We start from the raw sequence: 23,324 nt of genomic DNA on the forward strand, positions 1-23,324 counted from the left end.
GAAAATGAAAATGTTATAGAACTAAATAGAGGTGGTGGTCATATGACACTGTGAATGTACTAAATGCCATTGGGTTTTTCACTTTAAAAGGGTTGATTTTTTAAATTATGTTATTTTTTCACTTAAATTTGAAAATGTTTAAAAGATTTTGTTTATTTATTTTTAGAGAGAGAGGAAGGGAGGGAGAAAGAGAGGGAGAGAAACATTGATGTATGAAACATTGGTTGGTTTGCCTGTTGCACACCCCCAACCGGGGACCTGGCCTGCACCCCAGGCACGTGCCCTGACCAGGAATTGAGACGGCCAGCCTTTTGCTTTGTGGAATGATGCCCAACTCACTAGGCCACACCAGTCAGGGCTAAAAAAAAAAAGATTTTTTTAAAAGGTGCTCAGTGGTTCTCTCTACGTAACAAATTACAAACAATTATTCTTTGTACCGCATGCACAACCAGGACTGAGCAATTCCATCCCGGGACATAGGAGAGGAATTCACTGCAACGGTGTTCCCAAGAACAAAGAATAGAAGCCACCCGGGTATCCCCCAACAGAGCGATGGCCAAACAAACCAGGACACCTCTGGAAGGGGCAGTGAAGAACATGGATTTGCTTTCCTTTCTTTCTGCTGCATTTTTTACTTACTTTCCCTACAGCCAAACTCTTTTTTTTCTTGCATAATAAATAAGCAAACACTCAGCAAGTGCCGGGCGCCGGGTCTGGGGGCCGGGTTGTCCCGGTGGGTCACACTCACCACAGCGATACTGACGGCGTCCTCGTACTTCTTCGTGAGGATGCTCACCAAGGCAGAGGACAGAAGCAGCAGGATCAGGGGGTTTTTAAACTGAAAAATTAACGTGGGAGGGGTGGGCTCTTGTCTGTTCTCACATGGAGCAGCCCGGGCTTCTTAGGGGGCAGCAGTGCATGTGACACAGTTCCTCACAGCCAGGCTTCTAAGCCAACAACTAGTGACCCAAGAGCTGGGGGAGAAAGACCCCCGCCATCCAACGGTCCTCCGCCTGAAATGGCCCACAGCGTTTTCATTGACACTGGCTTCCCGGGGGTCACACAACAAACAGAACACAGTGCCAATGGGGAGAACACAGTGCGTGCCACCAGTGCTGCTCTGGCTGTGGATAGTCAGGCCCTTCCTGGCTCGTGGACCCCCTTCTAAGCCCACACATACAAGGCAGCACTTGCTGTGCAGGGGAACTGCTGAAACACTGGAGAAACAGTAATAATAAAAACACACAATATTTATTGGGCACACGTACTTGTTCTTATTCCTGTTTGATAAATGAGCAACCTGAGGCTCTGAGAGAAACTGAATTTCCCAAGGATTCATTTAGGTCGGACTGACTCCCAAACCTGTGCACTCCAATCAGAACCAACTTACAGAGATGCAGGGGGGGCGTGGGGCACGGGGACGGGGCGTGGAGCAACCTTTATGGAGCAACTTAACATGTGCAAAGCTTTATTCTTCTTATGTCAAACTCAGAACAGTGTTTATTAGTCTCATGTTCCAGATAGGGAAAATTGGGGCTCAAGGAAGTTCAATAGCTTGCTCAAAGTCACAAAGCTGCAAAGTAGGATTTGAACCCTGACAGTCTGATGTTAATATGCCTATACCACAGGATTCCAGGGCAACGTGTCTCGGTCATGCTAAGGTTGAATTCCCAGTGGTGAGTCTCGTGAGATGGAGAAGTAGGGCTGCCTTGTGGAGTGACGAGCTCCCCATCACTGGAGGAGACAGGAGAAGCCCAATGCCTGGCACATGGCAGGTGCTCAGCAACAGTAAAGAATTGACAAGCGAGGGCAGATGGACTTTCTGTACTTGTCACGGGGGTGGGCGGTGATCCTGCAAGGATTCCCGCAAAGGGACCCCTGAACTGTCAAGGTTAAGGTGAATAAATATGTTCCCTACTCTTTGACAGCGGGGAGATTTTATTTCTGGAAAGGCCCTGGCTAGAGGCTGGAAGAGAGCCCTTGGTGTGCGGTGCTGACGGGGCAGAGGCAGGAAGGAGGGTGGCTGGGGAACTGGGAGGGTGGGTCCTAGTGGCAGGGGCAGGCAGGGCAGACCTGGGGAGGCCCAGCTGCAGGAAACTGTCCCCCACAGCCAGTACGCCAGCCTCCTTCCCTGAGCTCCACTCCCAGGAACCTCCCCTGCCTTCTTCCAACACTGGGGTTCCAGGAAGCTTCTGGGCTAGCCAGAGCCGCCTTCACACCCAGAAGACTATTTTGCTGCCAACATGCATCAGTGGATGACATCACCAGTGCACTGAGAACCAACCAACGAGCAGGGTGGGGCCTGGGGGAGAGCGGAGGCTGAGGATGCTCCAAGGAGCACTGTGATTGGTCCCTGAACCAAGCAGTCAAGAAAGCTTTAAATGCTGAGCCAATAGAAGGCAGCCTCATGAAGCCTGGATTGGGAGGGGGGTAGGAGGGGTCACAAGAAAGGGGAAAGCCAGGGAGCAGGGGTGGGAGGAGGGTGTGCAGAAGTCCAGGGAGGGGAAACCAAGGCAATCTGAATGCCTTCAGGTATCTGGAAAATTCTACCTGCTAACTGGGGCTTTCTGAACTGGTATGGGTGGGTAATGTGGATGTTAACTTCTAGACTGGAACTTGCAGCTGTGTCTATTTCAAATTTTTCTTTCCTCCTCCCAGTGGCTTCCAGGCATTTGATTTGTGTGCCCTCCATTCAGCACCCTGCCGGCTCCAATGGCAGCGGTTCAGGAGGGCAGGGGCCCTGGAGGCACGTGCCTGGCTGGCTTCGCTGCCCAGCATCCCCACTTACTGCTGTGTGACTTTGAGTTCCAGTTGCCAGATATACAACAGGCCACCCAGTTAAATTTGAATTTCAAATAAACAAGAAGCTTTTTTTTTTTTTTTTTTTTTGTCTAAGTAGGTCCCACGCAACATTTGGAATCCGCTTATACTAAAAGATTGTTTGTTGTTATCTATCTGAAATTCACATTTAACAGGACGTTCTGTGTCTCTATTTGCCAAATCTGACAACCCATATGCCTGGGGCAATATTTCAATGTCTTTGTATTCACCCATCTCATCTCAAAATGGGGATTAGGAGGAAGATAAAGTTAATGTTTACTTATGTACTTAGCATGGTGCCTAGCAGGTAAAAAATCCTCTATGAAAATAACAACTACTAACCCGACGATGGCCACCTGGGGAGTTAGTGGTGCTCTCCCTCCTGTGGGCGAAGAGCAGCCTGACTGATGGGGAGCCGTGTTTGTCTTTGCAGGACAGCTGCCCCCGCCCTGGGACGGGTCCAAGGACACCCTCAGTCAATATTCAAAGAATGAAAGGCCGCCCCACTCTCCCCAGTTACACTTGCAGGGAGTGAGGCCTGTGGTCCTACCTGATCGAGATATTTCTTCCACATGGGTTCAGTGTTGTCAGCGACAAACTCGTTCCAGCCGTGGACCAGCCTGCGCTGAGTCACCGAGAACTCTGACAGCCCATTCTGCAAGTCCACCTGGAGGGAGACGGCCAAGCACAAGCTCAGCGGTGGGCCAGCAGTGCCAAGGGGCCCAACTCAGAGAACCCCCGCTGTGGAGGCCCGCCACCTGCACGACGGGCGAGGAAAACAGGCCATCCACGGAGAAGAGGGGACTTGTTTAAAGACCACATGCGCACAGGGGCAGAAAGAGGGAAAAAAAGCCATAGTCCCATTCTTTCTCAGTTAGACTGCACAGCAGAAAAAACACAACCCCAGGCCTAAGTTTCCGGAAGCGCAATTGTTGAACAGAACTGCAGAAACACATTTTCTACTTAAAAAAAGCACAAAAAACAAAACAAAACAAACAAAAAAAAAATGGCCTTAGGAATATAAAGCAGTACAGCCACTGTAGCAAAATTAGTATGGAGTTTCCTCAAAATAATGAAATAGAACTACCACATGACTCACAATCCCACTCCGGGGGGTGTAGGAAAACCAAAATAATTGGAAGTGTGTCTCATGGAGATATTTGCAGGCATTAATCGCAGCATTACTCTCAATAGCCAAAAGGGAGAAGCAGCCCACGGGTTCATCCATGAATGAACGAGCCAGTCACAAAAAGACAAATAATGAATGACTCCACTTATTTGAAGTGTCGAGAGTAGTCAGATTCGTAGAGGTGGAAGGGTTGGTGCCAGGGGCTGGGAAGAGGCAGAAATGGGGGTTATTGTTCAACGGGTATAGCATTTTGCAAGATGAAAAGAGTTCTGGAGACTGGTTGTACAACAGCATGAATGCACTCATCACTACTGAATTGTATGCTTGCAAATGCTTATGATGGTAAATTTTATGTTGTGCATTTTACCACAGCTAAAAATAAAATTTAAAAAACAACAGAAAAAAGGCCTGTCCCCAGAAACAAGAATAGCTAACATGGTTATATCATGTACACATTGTGCCAGACATAATTTCAGGCTCTTTACACAAACTAACATTAAAATAGCTCATTTGAGTCCGTAATTATATACAGAAACTTTGTTGTTCTGGTTGCTACAAAGGTATTCTTGTTTTTAAAAAGTTGACGAGGCAGGTCTGCCAGGTGGTAGAGGTGACAGGGAAATCTGAATCGATTTCCAGATGTCTTTCAATAGAGAAAGAAATTCAAGCTCATTTTCTAGGTAGGGTAAAATGTCTAGGCAAGGAAAAATTATTTCCTTCTCCTCTCCAAATACTAACAAGCAGGATTTGAGCTTAAGCAGACTTCTGAATTCTCCTCAAGCAAAGACAGGCCTGAAACACTGACTTGCAACTTCCTCAAAATAGTGGCATGTGCCATTTTATGAGTAAAGTTTTATTTGCTTTCCCCATGTGTGGTTGGTTATGAGTAAACACATAAACACATTGTGTTTGCTCAGTTTCCTAGGTAAAGAAAATTAAGAACTTAAAATAAGCCGCATCTTTTAGCCTCAAGTGAGCGCTTCTTGGAGTGGGTGTGGTTTTTTGTTTTGGGTTTTTTGTTTGTTTTGTTTGTTTTGTTTTGTACTGGCTAAAAATTCAAATTCCCTTGAGAAACTTGTGAGAATTTCGTTTCTGTAATTGGCAGTATAGAGGATGATAAAAGATGAAGGTTGTGAACAGGAGAGGATAAAGAGTTTGAGCTTTGGATTCGCCTCCGGCTGTGCTGCTGTGGAACTGCACGGTTTACGGCTTCTCCAGGTCTCTGATCAAGAGAAACATGTAGCTGAGCGTTTGCGGGGCACCTGTTCCCTAGTAAGGGCCTCATGAGAGTTAGCTCTGTTGACATCAAGGTTGACAATATTCCACATGAGAAATCAGAATGGCTCAACTTCCATAGTATCATACATATACTTTAAACAACGATAATAAAAATGTATTACAGCACAGAATCCTAAAACAGCTTTCAGAACTCTGTATTTCTTTCTTCATCTAAAAACTTTCCCACAACTGGCATCAAATGCAAATTCAATGCTTACGTAAAATGCTTCGGCCAAATCCTCTTTGTGGCATTTGCTTGCCTCCTTGGGTGGCAGAGCCAACACTGTCTTCTCCTTTTCGATGGCTTTCAACTCGCATTGTTCATCAAACTGAAAAAAGCAGGAGAGCCGTTAAACAAGTTGAAGTTTGGTACTGATGTGTCTTTTTAAGGTATAATGTGCACATAGAAAATGCACATACCTTAAATGTACAGATCGAATTCTCAGCCACTGATCCACATAACCAGCCTCCAAAACAAGAACACAGACATTACAGGCCCCCAGAAGCTCCTGCGTGCTGCCTAACCACCTGAAGGGGAACGGCCGTCCTGATCTCTGTCACAGACTGGTTTTGCCAGGGTTCGAACTTTATGCCAGTGGTCACATGTCATACATCCTGTTTCCCATCTGGTTTCTTTCATTCAGTGTTGTTAGTGAGAGTCAGGAGAACGCAGCGCGCAGCGGTGGTTTGCTAATGTTCATGGTTGCATTGCATTCCACTGAACAAGCAGCAGCAGCAGCAGCGCCCCCAACCCCTGGCTTTGTTATCCATGGTTTCAGATGCCCACAGTCGACCATGGCCCCAAAATATTAAATACAAAAGTCCAGAAATAAGCAATTTATGAGTTTTTAAGTGCTTGCTGTTCTGAGTTGTGTGTTGAAATCTCACGCCAGCTCCCTCCATTCCTCCTAGGACATGAATCATCCCTTTGTCCGGTGTATCCATGCGGTATGCACACCGCACGTGTTAGTCACTTCTGTCGTCTTGGCTATGTGGTTGACTGTCCCTGTATCACAGTGCTTGTGTTCAGGTAGCCCTTATTTTACTTACGAATGCCCCAAAGCATAATAGTAGTGATACTGGCAGTTCAGATATGCCAAAAAAAAAAAAAAAAGGTCATAAAGTGCTTCCTTTAAGTGAAGAGGTATACATGTACATGGGGAAAATTAGTATGTATAGGATTCAGTGCTATCCAAGGTTTCGGGCATCCACCAGGCATCTTGGAACATAACGCCCACCAGATAAATAGTAATGCTGGACACTTGGGTTGTTTCCGGTTGTTGGCCTAATACCGGTGCATCTGTTTTTAAAACAGCCTTATTTAACAAAATTGGAACTTACAAAGGTGACAGAGCAGGGCAGCCATTTACACATTTACAACACCGAACCTTGAATTTCTGGGATTCTCAATCAAGCATGCAGCATATTGTAGAGTGTGCCCCCTGATGGTGACAGGTGGTATCACAGCCTGTTGTATGGAATAACCCAAGAAAAGGGAGGAACTCAGCTGAGCTCTGGGCATCTAACAGGCCTGGAAAGAAGCCATATGAAACACCCGGAGGGCATGGGATGCTATAACAGAGAGGAGACCTCAGAATCGGGAAAGCATGAAGTGTTTTTGCCAGATTATTCTGAGTATTCCTATACCCAGCACATGATAATCATCTTTTTCTTTTCCACCAGGTTGCTGGGCTCTGGGAAGGAGGAAGGGGAGAAAGGCATTGGCTAATGTCTTCCCTCTTCTTTCAGCTGGAAGACAGGTGGCAAATTCCTCTTTTTGCCAGAGCACATTCCCCGCCCCACTCTGCCAGACACACAGGAGATCTCCCAAGTGCCTGACTTGCTTAGCAATGCTCTGCTAACCACGTCCACTCCAGGGCATGCTCCTCACTTACGCCGCTGACCGGGAAACACAGCAGCGATTACTGAGGTCATTCAGCAGGCTCCGCCACCGCCATGGGCTTTCCTTGAGTCGCCGTTACGGTCACTACACAAGATTTGCTTTTAAGAAAATCCTGCCTCACCGCATGACACAGAATGTTTCTTTTGTTCTCAAGAACTGGTTCCACCATACCAGATAAAGTGCTCAATTCTTGCTCACACCACAGACAGGCGTCCTGGGGTTTTAGGACCTGCCCCCCATGGCTGGTCTTGGTCTTGCCAATTCTTTCCGGCCTTGACCACACCTGAGTCACCCTTTGTACAGCATCCCAAGTGCCCCTGAGAAAAGTAAATCCAGTCCCCTCCCCCACCCCCAGCGCTCTCTCTTTCTCTCTCATACACACACACAGACACACACCATGCATGAAACACTTGGAGAGATTCCAGTTGCTCTCAGGAGAAAAACCCAGCAGTCTTCAATATGGCTTCAGGAGACCCCACCTCATGCCCATCCCCTGTGTCCCTTTTACAGAATCCTGGCCTTGCTTGGGGCAGCAGCACACCCAGCTAAAAGCCCACTTCATAGGCTCCTGAGACACAGTGCTGTCCATTGGAGGAGTCCTGTGTCCCCGTAGAAATGGGCCCCTCCAGTGACCCTGAAGGAGGCCCACGCACATTTTCGTGGCTGCCACACCATACTCTAAAGCAGGGATTCTCAGCCAAGGGCAAGTTTGCCCTCAAGAAACTTTGGCAACATCTGAAAACACATTTGGTTATCACAACTGGGAAGCGAGGACGCTGCTGGCGCCTGGTAGGTAGAGGCAGACATGCTTCCAAGCACCCTGCAATGCACAGCACAGCCCCCCACAGCAAGGAATGATCTGGAGCAAAAGTGTCAGTAGTACTAAAGGCAACAAGCTCCACTTTTGAGAGAGATGGATTAGTCTGTCCTGATGTCTTCCCAGACCAGATTAGTCAACCTGCTCCACCCTCTGTGCATCCTGGACTTCTCCTCGAAGTCACCTACACAATCAACAGCAAGTGATCATTACACCGGAAGGTGAGACCAGTGTCTGGTACTCAGGAGCAGCTCCCCGAGCATCTGCCAATCAGAGCTCAGGACGCCATGGGAAATGCACATGCAGTTGGTTCCACTGGACGGGTGACTGGATACACACTCTCAGTCACAAGCCTCAGTTCACCTGACTGCAATTTCCTCATCTACAGCATGGGGACAGTGATGTCTGCCTGGTCATGCTTTTGCAGAATCAAGCAAGTGCGTGCATGTCGATGGCTTGGTGCCGCCCAGACCCGCTGTGAGCTCCCAGGAAATGCCAGCTCAGTACCTGCTGTGGGGACTAGGCCTCCAGCGCTTGGTTGGAAATGCAGTGATGATGACATTGCTTGGGTGGCTCAACTACATTTAGGAAACTCAAGAACAGGAAGCAGCAGGGTAAAACAAAAGGAGCGCAGAGGTTAGAATGGCGCAGACCAGGTTCAAACCCTGCGGTCACTGACCAGCCCTGTAAGCAGAAGTGGGAATGTGTCCCCCGGGTGTTGTGAAGAATTAAAAAAAAATCCCAACTTGGTAAATGTGCCTCACAAATGGCAGGTGTATTCAGTAAATATTCCACAGAAGGCCAGCAACCTAAAGAATCTGAGGGACTCAGGGGCGTGGGGGCCCCCCGCCCCGGTAGAGATGGCTTCTCTCTGTGACCTTGTCCTGCTGGGGACTGAGTTTCTCTGAGAGGTCAGGGATTCCACAAGGGGGTCTAAAATGCATAAATACTTGAATCTATGTGTTTTTAATAAGTGCTATAACTACAGGAAGGAAAATCATGAGTTCTATTTTTTTAAGTCCTCCTTAATTTGCATTTGACACTGATCCCAAATAATTTCTCTATTTTTTAACTTTTTTAAAAAGGTCCATCAACAGAAAATTTTTTAAAAGGTGGTCCGTTCATACACTGGAATATGGTTCAGCCATAAAAAGGAAGGAAATTCTAACACACACTACAACAAGGACAGTATTTGAGTGAAACAAGTCGGTCACAGAAGGGCAAATACTGTACAATTCCACTTGAATGGGGTATCTAGAACAAACAAATCCACAGAGACAGAAAGTAGAATGGTGGCTGCCAGGTGCTGGCGGAGGAGGGCGGGGAGTTAATATTTAATGGGGACGGAGTTTCAGTTAGAGACAATGAAAAAATTCTGGAGACGGATAGAGCTGATGGCTAGGCACCGATGTGAATGTGCTTAATGCCACTGGACTGTACACTTAAAAATGGTTAAGATGGTAAGTGTTATATATATTTTACCACAATAAATAAAATCTAGATCAACAGCAACAAAAATATCAAAGAACCCACTCCCCTGCCCGTGTGGGTCCAGACCAGTAGGCGTCCCCGCCCTCTCTCTGGAACCCGTGGGCTCTGAAAGGCACAGGGCCGTCCAAGAGCTGGGAGCCAGCCAGGTGGCTGCGGAGTCTGTGTGGCTGGGTCAGGGGGGTGGGGCAGGGACAGGGACAGGCAGCCTGGAAGGGGTGGGTCTGGCTGAGGGGACTCCTGCCGTGGGGACAGAGTCTGAGCCCCAAGTAGGAAGACACCTACACACTCCAGGAATGTGACCAAGAGAACTGAAAACAAGGACCCAAGTAAGTACATGTTCATGGATGTTCCTAGCAGCACCATGCACAACAGCCCTGTGCCAACAGTGAATCACGGATGAATGAAAGGTGCTCTATCCATACAGCGGAATGTTATTCAGTAAAAAATGGAAGGAGGTGCTGATTCATACTATGTTATGAATTGAATCGTGTCCTCTCAAAACACATTATCTTGACTTCCTAACCCCCAGTATCTGGGGGAGGGGGACTGGGGAGTGACTGCTAATGGGCGTGAGGTTTCCCTCAGGGGTGACGAAAATGTTCTGGAACCCTCTCGTGGCGGTTCCACTAGAAGCAGTGGTCACACAACATTGTAAATGTCCTAGATGTCCCTGAATTGTTCACTTTAAAATGGTTAATTTTATGTTATATGAATTTCATCTCAATAAAGTAAAAAATTAAGCCATTTATAGGCCACAGATAGGAACCCCCTCCACAACCTTGAACTACCCGGAGGTCTTGGATCTCTGCCCGCCCCACTCCCCGGCGGCCTGCCTTCTCCTTGGTCTCCGCTCTCTCCCCACGAGGATGTCAACACTGTTTTAGGTTTTCCACCTTAAAAAGAACCCCCTGCCTGGGCTACACCCCGCGGATGGCCACACTCACTCCTTTCAGCGGCCACAGTGAAGCTCAGGAACGAGTCATCTACACTCGCCCTCTGCAGTTCTCCACCTCCCTTCTGCCTCTCAACCTGCGCCCCAGGGGTCCCAGGTCCCGCCAGGTTCCCAGGTCCCGCCAGGTTCCCAGGCTGCTGGGGTGTGGCCCCGGGCTGGAACTTCGCCAGTGAGGGCTGGTCTCAGCGCACGGCTGTCGTTCTCAGACAGCAGAGTCCTTGGACCCGGAGCTGAGCACGTGGCCTCTGTCCCCTACTGACACGTGGGTGACCCACTCAGGGCGCTAAGGTGTGGCCCTCTCTCCCCCTTAAGAGCACACACTTCATAATCGTCTGTCTGGTTGGAATCACAGCATGTTCCACTGGTAAGGAGAGTGGCCCACGGCGGGGAGGCTGGGCGCCCTCTGGGCCACCCCGATTCTCGCCCCTGTCAACCCCAGTTCAGGGGAACCGCCCCTCCCTTAGCCTTTGTGTCTCCTTTTTATAAAGTTCTTTCTCATTAAGGTGAGATCCACATACCATAAAATTAACCATTTTAAAGAGTTCAGTGACACTGAGCACATTCCCGGTGTTGTCCAACTGTCACTCCTATCTAGTTCTAAGACATTTCCATCACCCCGAAAGGAGACCCCACCCCCATTATCAGTCGCTCCCCATTCCCCGGCCCCCAGCTCCTGGCAACCACCAATCTGCTGTCTGTCTCTACAGATTTACCTACGCTGCATATTTTACGTAAATGGAATCGCATAGTATGTGATCGTTTGTGCCTGCTTTGTGACCCCCCAATTATGGTTGGCCCATGGCACAGAGACCCACGCTTGCGTCCCAGGGCAGGCAATAGTGAGGGGGGCCTTCCTGACCCCCAAGGAAATAGTGTGGAGTGGGGACGTCTTAGAGTGTTTTCAGCAAGCAGAGCCAACTCAGTGCCAATATTTAACCTAGTGGAGGCTTCCGGAGGGAACCGCACAGGGCAAACATGGCACCGCTGAGAGATGAGCTGGCTGAGAAAGTGAGCAGGTGGCACCTGGCGGTGGACTGGCCTCCCTGAGCCAGAACACAGCTTTCTCTGCCCTTCCATCCGGCTCAGAGATTTGGTTCATTTCAAACACTGACTGAGTTGGACCCCAGTGATTACTTCCGTGTTTGACCGATACAAACATTTACTCCTTAAACGGATTTGTCTAAAACCTCACTTTGGCTGCCTCCATCTCCCCGTCCTGAAACTGTGGGTTATAACAGCAGGGACTCCAAAGGTGGAGAACCACTGGGATCTTGTAAAAATGCACCTGCTGTGGTCTGTCCCCAGGCCAACTGAGGAGTGGGGCTCAGCCATCAGGATTCCTAACAGCCCCAGGTGATTCGCACATGCAGCCAGAGCTAAGTTGAGGACACCTGGCTGGGAGATGCATTCAAACAGCAACCCCATGAAGCTCTGTTCTTAGGGGCTGCTGTGTTGGAAGATAGGAAAGCCCGAGGCCAGCAGGTAGAGCACCAGGCGGGGAGTGCCCAGGGCCCCACAAGAGCCATGGGAGTCCACGCAGGGAAGGAAGGTTCTTTTGCTTCCTGGAAAAGTGAGGATGAGGCCTGGGGCAGCGGGTGCCCCCAAGTCTTTCTAGAAGTTGGGCAGCCAAGGGAAGGAGATGGACAATGAAGGGGTATCCAAGAACAGCTAATATCATAATGATGATAAAACAGCACAGCCCTAGCTACAGCAATCAGTACTAATGAGACAGCAGATATAACAGCTAATGTTTGCCATCAGACATCCCGCCCAGGACTGGACTTGCACAATCTCATTTGGTCATCGCGGCAGCCCTTTGAGGTGGATGTGGTTTTTATGCCCATCCTACAAGTGAAGAAATGGCTGAACCAGCCAGCTCCCCAGCCAGCACCTCCCATCACTGCTCTATAAAAAGATGAGAAAACGTCTCTGTGTGTTTTGTGTGTTGTGCAGATGAAAGGAAACAACAAAACATGACTTCTGGGTCTTCCAGCAGAGCAGAGGGAGCAGGACATGAGCTGAACCTGAATAATGCTCCCAAATAGCAGCCGCCTCCTAGTCCCCGGAACATGTGAATATGTGACCTTACGTGGCAAGAGGGACTCTGAATATGTGACGTAGTTGAGGGTTTTGTAATGGCGAGATGATTCTAGATGACCTAGGTGGGCCAATATCATCACAAGGGTCCTTGTTTATAAGAGGGAGCAGGAGGGTTGGAGAAGGACATGTATGAATAGAAGCAGAAGCTAGGGGGGTATGGTTACTGGCTTTGAAGATTAAGGAAGGGGCCATGAGCCTAGGGATGCAGGTGGCCTTCAGAAACTGGAAAGAAAGGCCAGGAAATGGACTTGCCCCTAGAGACTCCAGAAGGAATGCTGTCTAACTGACACCTTGATTTTAGCCCACTGAGACCTGCTGAGACCTCTGATCTCTGACACTGTAAAAGAACATGTGCAGTTTTATGTGCCAAGTCTGGTTGTCTGTTACAGCAGCCCAAGGAAACTGACACACCATCCACCGTAAGGCCCGGGAAGGAACCCAGCTGTCTGAGCTCCCGGGCTCCCAGTCCTTGCTCTGCCCAGCTCACTGCTGCCCCACTTAACCTCCAGCATTGGACCATCATCCTCAGTGGGAAGTGACTGGTCTTTCCCCACTTACCCCTGAGTGCCCAGCACAGCGCTTGGCAAATAGAAGGTGCTTAAAAATGTTTGTGGAAGGGTGGGAAGATGAGGTAAGCTTTGAGCTGCCTGGTAGGTCTCAATGCCCCGTGCTAGGAGCCACACAAGGACTAGAGGGAGCGGTGAGTGGCAGATAAGTTGTCAAGAATAGTTGTATGTGCAGACAGCCTAAGGGGGCAGCAGTTAGAAAGCTAAGGCATGGGTTACAAAGCATGTACTTTAAAAAAAAAATGTATTGATTGATTTTTAAAGAAAAGAGAAACATTGAATTGTTGTTCCACTTATTTATACATTCATTGGTTGCTTCTTATATGTGTGGTTGTTTCTAGTATGTGCCCTGACCAGGGATCAAACCCACAACCTTGGCATAACAGGATGATGCTCTAACCAACTGAGTGATCTTCTACACTGTTTATCTTGGTGGTGCCTGAGCAAATGCTTGGTGCTGTGGCCAGTACAGCCGGCCAGGTCCAGGCACAGTCTTCTCTCACTCACTCGTCCACTCACCAGCTTCTCACTGTGTGCAAGAAGCTACTGTATGCCTGCTGCCTTGAGAAAGCAGACATAGTTCCCACCCTAAATTGAAAAATTATACAAGCAAGTTCAATGAAAAGAAGAATTAGGACTAGTAGGAAACAAACAAACAAACAAACATAGAAGTACCAGAAGAAACCATGGACCACACTTTTAAAAAAATCTCAAAGTGTGAAAGGACTGTCTGAGTTCAAGACAAAACCAGATGTCATGGAGGAAGAGACTGATAAATTTGTTCCATAAAAATGGGATTGTCTTCTGCAAAAAGCACTGCACTCTCAGCCTGCAGATAAAAACTACAGCGGGGGAAATTCATAGCCCTGACAAAGCGGACCCTTCCCAAATAAATAGAGTGTTCTCATCTGTGAAGATGGGAAAAGACCAACAGTTCACAAGTGTAAAAAATGGGCAAAGGATATAAACCAAGAGTTCAGAGAAGGGTTATGATAAGTAACTTTGAAACATGAAATGATAATCAAACTCACTTAAAATCAGGGGCACATGTGTAAAAGACTGCAGTATATACCATCCTTCACCAATGTGATAGGCGAGGTTCGAGAAGTCAGTAACTTGAGGTGCTAGGGAGAGGAGGTGGGAGAGAGAGCCTCTCATCTGGGGGCGGTGGGGTGGGGGCAGGCCTGATCAGGACAAGTCCTAATGGAGAGCAACTTGGCAGCATCAACGTTGAAAATGGACCTGTTCTAGCAATTTCTTTTTCACAGATTCTTACTGCAGGATGGTATCTGTTCAGTCACTCAGTGCAATATTGTTTCTAACAACTAAATATTGGAAACAACACACGTATCCACTAATAAAGAACTAAATTAATCATGGTACCACCATAACATGAAATGCTATGCTGCCACTGAACTACCATCATGAACTCCTGGTTAATGTTGAGGCTTCTCTCTTCCAACATGGCTAAGACAACTCTCTACACACAATGAACTGTAGACAAAGCTACACCCAATTCACAGCAGATCCATTGAAAATTCACATCAAAGCATTCAATCAAAACCTTACCCAGGTTACACTTAAAGCAAAAGCTTGCTTTAGAAATAGACATTGAAGAGTCTAGAATCCAGATTTGGTTCAGAATCGAAGAGCTAGGCACCAAGTCCAGGAAGAATCAGCACTGAAGAAGGACTTAGAAGCAAGCCCAGATGAAGGTTACCCGGCAGAGAAGGTTCAAAGTAGAGAAGGCAGATGGTATCGTACCATCTACACTTCCTCCTAATTACACACCGCGGCATTGCAAACAGCCCTTATCCTGGGATTGATTCCAGAGAGCAGCTTGCTGAGGAAAATGGGGTTCCAGAGTCAAGAGTCCAAATTTGGTTTCAAAATCAAAGATCTAGATTCCACATACAGAGAAAAGAAGAGCATGATGAACATTTAGAGCAGAAACAAGGCCAGGAACAAGATCTCTGACACAAGGGCATTCAAGGTACAGAAATGACGCCCAATGGCACCACTCTCATCACCAACTATCTCATTTCTCTGAAGCCAGAACAGGATGAACCAAAAGACAAATCAGTGCATTTCATGTCATCCACCGGGGCTCCAAATCACTCTCACTCTTCCTAGGAAAATACCCTTCTCAATACACCTCCATCGGGACACGGTCAACCAGGACTTCAGGAGGCAAACAGAAACAAGGCACCACAGAGCCCTATCGACGGAGCCTGCTCCACAGTTCAGCAGGTGTACAGGACCATGAAAATAATTCATATCTTTAAAAAGAATAATATCATGAAAGTTTTTTATGAGAACTTTCCTATATGGAAAACATTAACTACATACTGAAGTGTAACCTACATGCAGTCATGTGCACCAGTCTTAAGGGTGTACCTGGGTACCTTTCTGCACGTGCCTGCACCCGAGGAACCCCTCCGGGATGCAGCACTGAAATGCTCCGGCCCCCAGGGGTCTCCCTTGTGCCCTGTGCTGGCTGAAACCCTGCGGAAGCTGACTAGCATTGGGACTTCTATCAACATGGATTTGTTCTGCCTATTTTGGAACCCCATATAAACGAATCCATACTTACATATTCTTAGGTCTGGTTCCTTTTATTCAATGTCATTTTAGCGAGATTCATCTGTGCTGCTTCATGAACATGGTTCCATAACTGTAATTCATTCTCTTTTGTTGCTGTAGAGTATTTCAAGCATTCATTGCATGGATATCCCATAACTGATTTAATTATTTACATGTGGTTGGGCACTTAGGTTGTGTCTAGTGTGGCCTCTTATACATAATACTGCTGTGAACAGTCTTTGAGCAGATATCAGCTCTTAGTTCTCCTGGGCACATACCCAGAAGTAGAACCGCTGGGTCACAGGTATACACCCCTTTAGTTATAGCAGACACTGCCAATCAGTTTTCCCAAGGGACAGTGCCACTAGCAATAGATTGGGAAGAAAAAAAAAAGGCACACAATATCGTAACACATTAGCCTTCTGTAAAGCAAAAAGGAGAAGAATGCGTATTTGCTTATAAGGCACACCTCAGACTGGGCCTGGAAGACAGAGGCAGTGAGGGACTCTGACTGGACACCCTTTTGCACCTTTTTGAATCTTAAACCAGTAAGAATTGATGATTCAAAGAGGGAAAAACCAGGGCAGATGAAGCCTGGGGCAGAGTGGGGGAGGGAGGGGAGGGAGCCTCCTAGTGATGGGGATGCTCAGGAAATGAAAGTCAGGGCAGATGAGCAGATGCTAACTCAGGAAGGTGAAGCGAGGAAGAGCCCTAGGCAGGGCACAGCGTGGGCACAGGCTGTGCCCAGAGGAGCCAAGAGGAGGCCACTCTGAGCTCTGAGGAGCACGGAAAACAGGAGGCTCGGATCCAGGGACAAGAGCGTCACAGATGAACTCAAGGGCCTGCCCAGCACCTTTTAATGTTAGCAGGGGAAAACCCCCTAAATGCAGCAGGCTGGGGGGAGGGAGTATCGCCAGGCCCATGTCCCACTAATCTGCGCTCTAATTCTAGTTTCCCTGGCTACCAGCTCTGTGACCCTCGGCAACTCCCCCGACTGCTCCGCGTCTCAGTTTTCTCCTCTGTAAAACGGGGATAAGGAGCCCCGTACTGAGGATTGATGAGGCAGCCAGGGCTTCTTCACTTCCAGCCTCAGGTCAAGATGGGTTTCAGAGGCGATTCCCAGCTCTTGAAATCACATGTAGGTACTGTGTGTGATGGGCATGTGTGATGGTGGTGCGCCCCCAGGCAGCAAAGAACCACAACAGAACAAAAGGAGACAACCAGAGCACGCGTCTTGTTTACAGGTGGCCAGGGCAGTCAGGGGAGTGAGGAGACGGCAAGCTAGGCGGTGGCCAGTTCAACCGGAAGCCAACAGCTGGTTGGCCAGGTGAGGAGACTGGGCACATACAGGGAGATGGTGCAATAAGTAAATATGCTGAGGAGAAAGGGAATTGCCTTTCTCACTGTTGGTGAAGGGAGTTACAAACATAGAAAGAGCTGGCACCGGCCCTGTGGGATTTACTGGATGGGAATCCATGGTTTTACTCACACATGTGCGCATGCGCACCTCCTCTGCGAGGGCCCAGAAGCCGCAACGCCCCAACAGCACGAGCACGCCTCGCACTGGGTCTGGTTCTCCTACCATCCTTGCAGTAAAAAGAGTCAAGAATCCTGAGAGAAATGGCTGAACCAGGGAAGGTTACAAACGAGCCCGGATTTCTTATTATGCCAGAAAGTAGGGACGTGCTCAAAGAGTGATGAAAAAAATGTCCAGAATTCACAGATGTCACCTTAAAAGGGCTCCTGTTAGCCAAATCTGGGATGATCTGAGCATTAAAATAAAAGACAGGAACAAACTTCCAGATGCTTAATAAACTAGGAATCTATGACTTCACAATGATACACTAATGAATAAATAAATGACCAAATAAGTAGAAGAAAGGGGTAGCCCTTCCTTACCCCAGAATACCAGGGAATAAATGAGGGAGGAATGACGGGATTTGAACACTGCAAAAGTGAGTCATCAACTCAGGCGAGGTTCATCAACAGATGCTAAAACTACAGAGTGAAAATGGTCTGAGAAATAGGCTACTGACATAGCTTCAACGTGTCTCTCCATGAAGCACTTGTTAATTAAAATGGGGAAAACAGCAACTTTATAGAAGAAAAAAACCTGGCCAGTTGGAGTAGAGAAAACTCCAGCATAGAATTCAGGCGGCCCTGGGTCCGAATTCCTGGGAGAGTGGTATGACCCTGGACAAGTCACCGCTCTCCCTGAGCGCCAGATTTCTGCAGGGGTGTTCGTAAGGATTCAGAATAACAGGGTGCCTCCCCAGATGTTCACCGGGATGTGGTTCTAATCATTAAAACAGGAAACCATCTCAATGCCCCTCACTAGGGGGTGGGTTAAATAAAAGTGCCCACACAGCAAGAAAACTGCTCCTGACTTGCCAATACTGCAGGAATGACTCTATGTATGTTTTTAAAAACATACGGAGTTGGATGTGAACGATAATCACTGTGATCGGGTGCTGCCCGAAATGCTGTACACCGTCATCCCGCCCCGCCAAGATCCGACACGTGTACGGCATGACCTCACCATATAGAAGGAAACACAGGCAGGGAACACGGAGGGACTGGCTTCAGGCCTCACTGTTTGCTGGCAAGTGGCAGGACCAGAATGTGCATCTAGGTAGCCTGGATCACAGACTCTAATGCTGTTAACCACAGCCTTTCTAGAACTGCCCATGCAAACAGTAACCTATTGACTGCCAACTGATGAGATGCAAACAGTACCTGCCCCCCTCAACACACACCAAAGACAAAAGTGGGAGCAAAGTGGGGGAGTGAAGGAGAATTTCATATTGTACGAAGTTTTCTTGCGTAATTTTATGAAAAAAATTACGACAAGTTTAGAAAGGAAAAAGAAAGGGAAGGAAAAATATGCATAACTCCTAGTTCATTAAAGATAGGAGATTAAAAAAAAAAAAGACTGTGAGCATAATTCTAGGAAGGTGAATCTGTTGTTCAAATGTTAATATGCTGGTGTTTGGGGGAAGGACATCAAGAGGACAGTCACAATCACGGACACACTGAAGGGATGAGAGTTTCTCAGTGGCTCAAAGGGAAAAACAATGGAGTCATCGAGTAGCACATGGCTGAGTTGGCAGTGAGTCAACTCCAAAATGTCGAACCATTGAGAAGTGTCATGGCATTGCTAGCAGGACTTCATGTGAATCCAGTATTTGTACATAGCTAATTGCTACAGTCGATGAGCACCACCTAGATAATCAAGACTAACTGAAGAAACATCCTTTCCACAATGCCCAACACTCACCTTATCTTCAAGTGAACCAGCCAGTTCTACTGTTAGCCACTGACAGCCTTTCACAGGTTGCTTGCTGGCAGCTGTGCTTAGGTAGGAGGCTGGGTGTCCCAACTAAACTAGTAAACATATTCTTGGGACACTGAAAGCCATTTTGTACATGTACATGTGATTAGACATTCTCAGCACAACATTATCAAAATCTAATCAAAAAGAGTCTAAATAAAGACTAGAACTCAAGACTAGTAAAAACACTAGCAAAAATAGGTAACTCTGGAACAGCCTGTGTGCCAGATGTGGTTCTGGCTTTTATGTGAATGATCTCATTTAAGAAACTACTGGTTCCCTACTGTGGTAGGCAGCCTCTAAGACAGCTGCCAATCATCCCTGCGTCCCCATACACACCCTTAATCCCCGCCCCTTGAAAACAGATCCAGGGGTGTCCAACCTGTGGTCCGTGGGCCATATGCGGCTCAGGGTGGCTATGAATGTGGCCCAACACAAAATCGTAAATTTATTTAAAACATTATGAGATTTTTTTTGTGATTACGTGTCGTAATTTATTTAATGTGTGGCCCAAGACAACTGTTCTTCTTCCAGGGTGGCACAGAGAGGCCAAAAGTTTGGACACCCCTGGCTAGAGCGTCCATCCTTGGGGAAGCATCCCTGAGGCGGCCTTGTGTGGAGGACCACATAGCCAGGGTCAGAGACCTGTGAACAACCACAGGAGTGAGCCCGCAAGCCGATCCTCGCCCCTTCCATCACATCAGTCTGCTGGAACTCAGTCTTCCCCCTGGAGAGCCCCAGGAAGGCAGGGCAGGGTGGAGCCTTGCAGCCTCAGCTAAGATACGGCAGCCCTGAGGGTCAGAGATAACTCCCCCAGAGCCATCCTGGAAGCAGGAATTTCTGGTCCAACAGTTCTCCTTACCCAAAAATCAGGTCAGCAGACACAAGCTTTTCCCCAGTCATCAAGGGTGTTTCTCCTACACCTTTCTTTTCCATTCAGTGGAAATGCAGTCAGAATGGGGTGTCACTGGAGCCACGAGAACTGTGCTTAGTTCCGGGCCCTGTCGCTTCTTACTCTGGGTCTACCTAAGTCCCCATCTCAGCCACCTGTCCCCCCGCCCCGCCCCCACCTTGCCCTGCTCTTCATTCTCCATTATATCTGAGACTGAGACAATGGCTCTTAAACAATAAAACTTCCCTCGAACTGAAGAGGCCCAGGAGGAGACCCACCAGGTGCTCAGTAGTACCTGCTCTAGCTGAGGTGACTCAGCAAAGTGGTCAGGAGGTTCAGAGATTGCCCAGGACGCCACATGCAACATTGCTCGTAGAAGGGTCAGGACGACTATGGAAACAATCACTGTAGCCAACTTTGCTTTTTTTTCCCAAATTTTCTTGAGAGGAAAAAGTTCAAACTGGAGGGTGTAAGTGTGAGAGCAAAGGAAGTGTTCAGGCTGTGAGTTGAACTGGCGGTAAACAGGTCGCCTCGCCCGGCCGGCCTCGCTCCCTCATTACACTCCCCACTTACCTTTATTGTAATTTCCTGGGTTTGCACAAGGCCACCTTTAGAGACAGGACACTTTGTTTCTCGGCCTGCCTTGGCGGCTGGCTGCCTGGGTCACCAGTACGCCCGTCACGCTACACTGCCAAGCTGTCACACAGCCGTTTAGGATGCAGCTGAGAACACAGGTCCACAACCAGGTGGGTGAGCCCCAGCCCCTTCCATACCTACAGATGGGTCAAGACCTGTCCCACCCTTGAGGGCCCCTCTTAAAAGCTATTGGGGAATGACGTTCACTTTGGTGCAGAGGTCAACACGCCAGCATCTCTATTCATGTTATTTCATACCAGGCACACCTGGATGATCCCTGAGGGCACGTGGACATCTCATAAAATATGACCGAAGCCAACCACACATCAGGGGAGTTTGAAAAATATCCAGCTTAATGCAAAAATCAGACAATGAAAATTAAAAAATGGAAAAAGTCTGTAGAAAAAGTAATCATGTTGGCAAGCCAACTTCAAACTCCTTTAACAAAATGCATTGTACTGCACGTAAGTAGAGAAATGGGTTTTGGTAAAATAATGACACTCTGTACTCAATCCATGTTGAACGCACACATTGCTTCAGAAAAATAGAGATTTGAGAACTGCTAGTTCCATAGTCCTGTGGTCTATCACCCTAGTGCCAGAATTCACATGCTAAAATGCACAAATATTTAGGAATCCTACAACTGAAATGTTTTGACTATTGTCATTTTGGGGGAGGAAAATTAAATGTTTGAAATCAAGTTTTTTGAGCTGCTTTTTTTCATTAAAAAAGTAAATTTAGCCCTGGCTGGGTGGCTCATTTGGTTGGAACATCATTCTGTACACCAAAAGGTTGCAGGTTCCATCCCTGGTTGGGGTGTGTATGATCAATTGATATTTCTCTGTTTCTGTCCCCCCTCCTCCAAATCAATAAACATATCCTCTTGTGAGAATTTTTTTTAAAAAAGTAAATTTAACTTTGAGGTTTCCCTTCACCAGTCAAAAGGCAGCACTGTGTTCTCATGGGCACCTCCAGAGGAATTTTATTTTTGAATGGCTGATTAAGCTTAAAACAAAGAAACTGCAATGTCCCAGAGATGCTTTCGCAGAAATCCAGTGCTCTCCGCTCTTGTGTCCTGCTGCAAGCTCTGCACACAAGCTAAGGAGAAAGCTGTAGAGACACCAGTGACCACTGTCACCTCTAGCTTCTCCAAGGAGAAGGGGTTTTCTGGGACAGCTGTTGCCACAGTTTGTCTGCTGGTAAAAACTCCCCTCCCTGAGATGCCTGTGGGGGTTTATCCTAGAGGGGTCACCTGGAGGTTACAAAATCAGCACACAAATCCAAAAGGTTTTTGAAAAGGACGCTGGAGACAGGAGAAGTGAAGCTGGAAGTCCTGGCTACGGTTACCTTGATTTTCACCATTATTGCTATTATTGGTAAAAACATGTGCCCTAAAGTTTTCTGCTGCTATTGTTTTTTACATCACTTTTTTTCCCCCCAATTCAAGTAGCTTTTAAAAATCCTTAGAGCAGCCTATCTGTTGGAGATCCAGGAATTTCAATTCTCTGAAGTTGGAGAAGCCTAGTGTCATTTGCTAGCTGTGTGCCCTTTGAGGGATGTATCTAATGTGTCTTGCCCTCAGTTTATTTTAATATATTTTTATTTTATCTATCTATTTTAATGGATTTTAAAGAGCGAGGGGCAGCGATGTTGTTGTTTCATTTGTTTATGCATTAGTTGCTTCCTTCGTATGTGCCCTGACTGGAGATGGAGCCCTCAACGTTGGCATATCAGAACGATGCTCTAACCAACTGAGAGACTCGAGCTGGGGATCGCCCTCAATTTCGCATCCGCAAAATGGGCTGGAGGCGGAGAGTTAAGTGGCAAGAGTGCCTGACCGAGAGCAGAAACACCAGCGAGCTGGCTTTGCTTTGAAGACAACTTCTCTCTAGGATCTGGGGGAGGAGGGCCTGTTGGACTCGCTATGCGCGGATGGGATCTTGGGGTGCGGTGCGGTAGGTTGGAGGGTCAGGTCCCACGCCCTGCGCCCGGTGGGCCATACTCACCAAGGTTTCCAACTCGTCCCTTTCCAGCGGCTCGTACTGATGGCCCGCGCCCGAGAAGCCGAGTTTCTGCAGGAACTTGGAGAAGCGTGTTTCAACCATGGTGAGCGGGCGGAGGCCCCTCGCCTAGCCTCCGGTCCCGCCGGCGGCCGCCCTGAGTATGTGTCTCTATCCCTGGCGAGGCCAGGCCTGGCTGCGCGCTCCCAAGCCTCCTGGGCCAGGTCCAGGTTTCCAGGGAGCCGCCTACCTGCCCGCTGCAGGTGAGGCGCCGCCCCGGGGCGGGGCTGCGCGTCCAGGCAGCTCTCAGCTCACCCGGCCCCGCCCTGCCTCGGAAGTTCGCCCGGGACTCCCCGGAGAGCAACGGCCCCCGGAGACCGGGGGAGCTGCAGCGGCGCCTCAGAACTCGGGCTGTTTCCCAAACTTGCCAGATCATGAGAATCACCTGGAGGGGGGTTGGGGCGAAGGAGGACGAGCAAAGGCTTGTTTAAAATGCACATTCCCGGATACCCCCCTGCCCTAAGTTCTTGGGTCAGGAGCAGGCTGGAAAGCAGGACTTTAACAAGCGCCCAGGTAATCCTGGGGAGCCGAGTGGTTAACCCCAAGGCGCTGGGAGCACGGTGGACAGGAGCTGAGTCAGACTCCTGCCGCTGCTGCGGCCGTGTCCTCTCTGAGCAGCGGCTCCCTAGGCTGTAATGAAAGAAGGCCAAGATCTCACCTTCGGGAAGGGCCTTGGGAATGAAACCCAGAAAGGAGAAGGGAGTTTGATGGCCCCCTCTCCCAGCCTTTGCGCTCTGGGTAGTCTTGGGTAATCCCTGAACCCATT

At 48.3% G+C, this 23,324-nt stretch overlaps 1 protein-coding gene and 1 pseudogene across 1 annotated transcript in view; one reads left to right on the forward strand and one right to left on the reverse strand.

The window, feature by feature from the left end:
- Nucleotides 1–22,669, reverse strand: part of ATP2C2 (ATPase secretory pathway Ca2+ transporting 2) — a 60,346-nt gene extending 37,677 nt beyond the window's left edge. The window contains exons 1-4 of the mRNA XM_054579113.1: nt 22,505–22,669; nt 5,446–5,556; nt 3,371–3,487; nt 749–838 (exon numbers count right to left, since the gene is read on the reverse strand). Of these exons, the coding sequence (XP_054435088.1) occupies nt 749–838; nt 3,371–3,487; nt 5,446–5,556; nt 22,505–22,603 (417 nt within the window). The 5' untranslated portion in view covers nt 22,604–22,669. The remainder of the gene's footprint in view (nt 1–748; nt 839–3,370; nt 3,488–5,445; nt 5,557–22,504) is intronic.
- LOC129075304 (double homeobox protein A-like) lies at nt 14,446–15,122 on the forward strand (annotated as a pseudogene).
- Nucleotides 22,670–23,324: the final 655 nt, after the last annotated feature.

This window comes from Pteronotus mesoamericanus, unplaced genomic scaffold, assembly GCF_021234165.1.
Source record: "Pteronotus mesoamericanus isolate MK-2021 breed Mesoamerican mustached bat unplaced genomic scaffold, CSHL_Meso_final contig_52, whole genome shotgun sequence".
In the NCBI taxonomy this organism is placed as follows: Eukaryota; Metazoa; Chordata; class Mammalia; order Chiroptera; family Mormoopidae; genus Pteronotus; species Pteronotus mesoamericanus.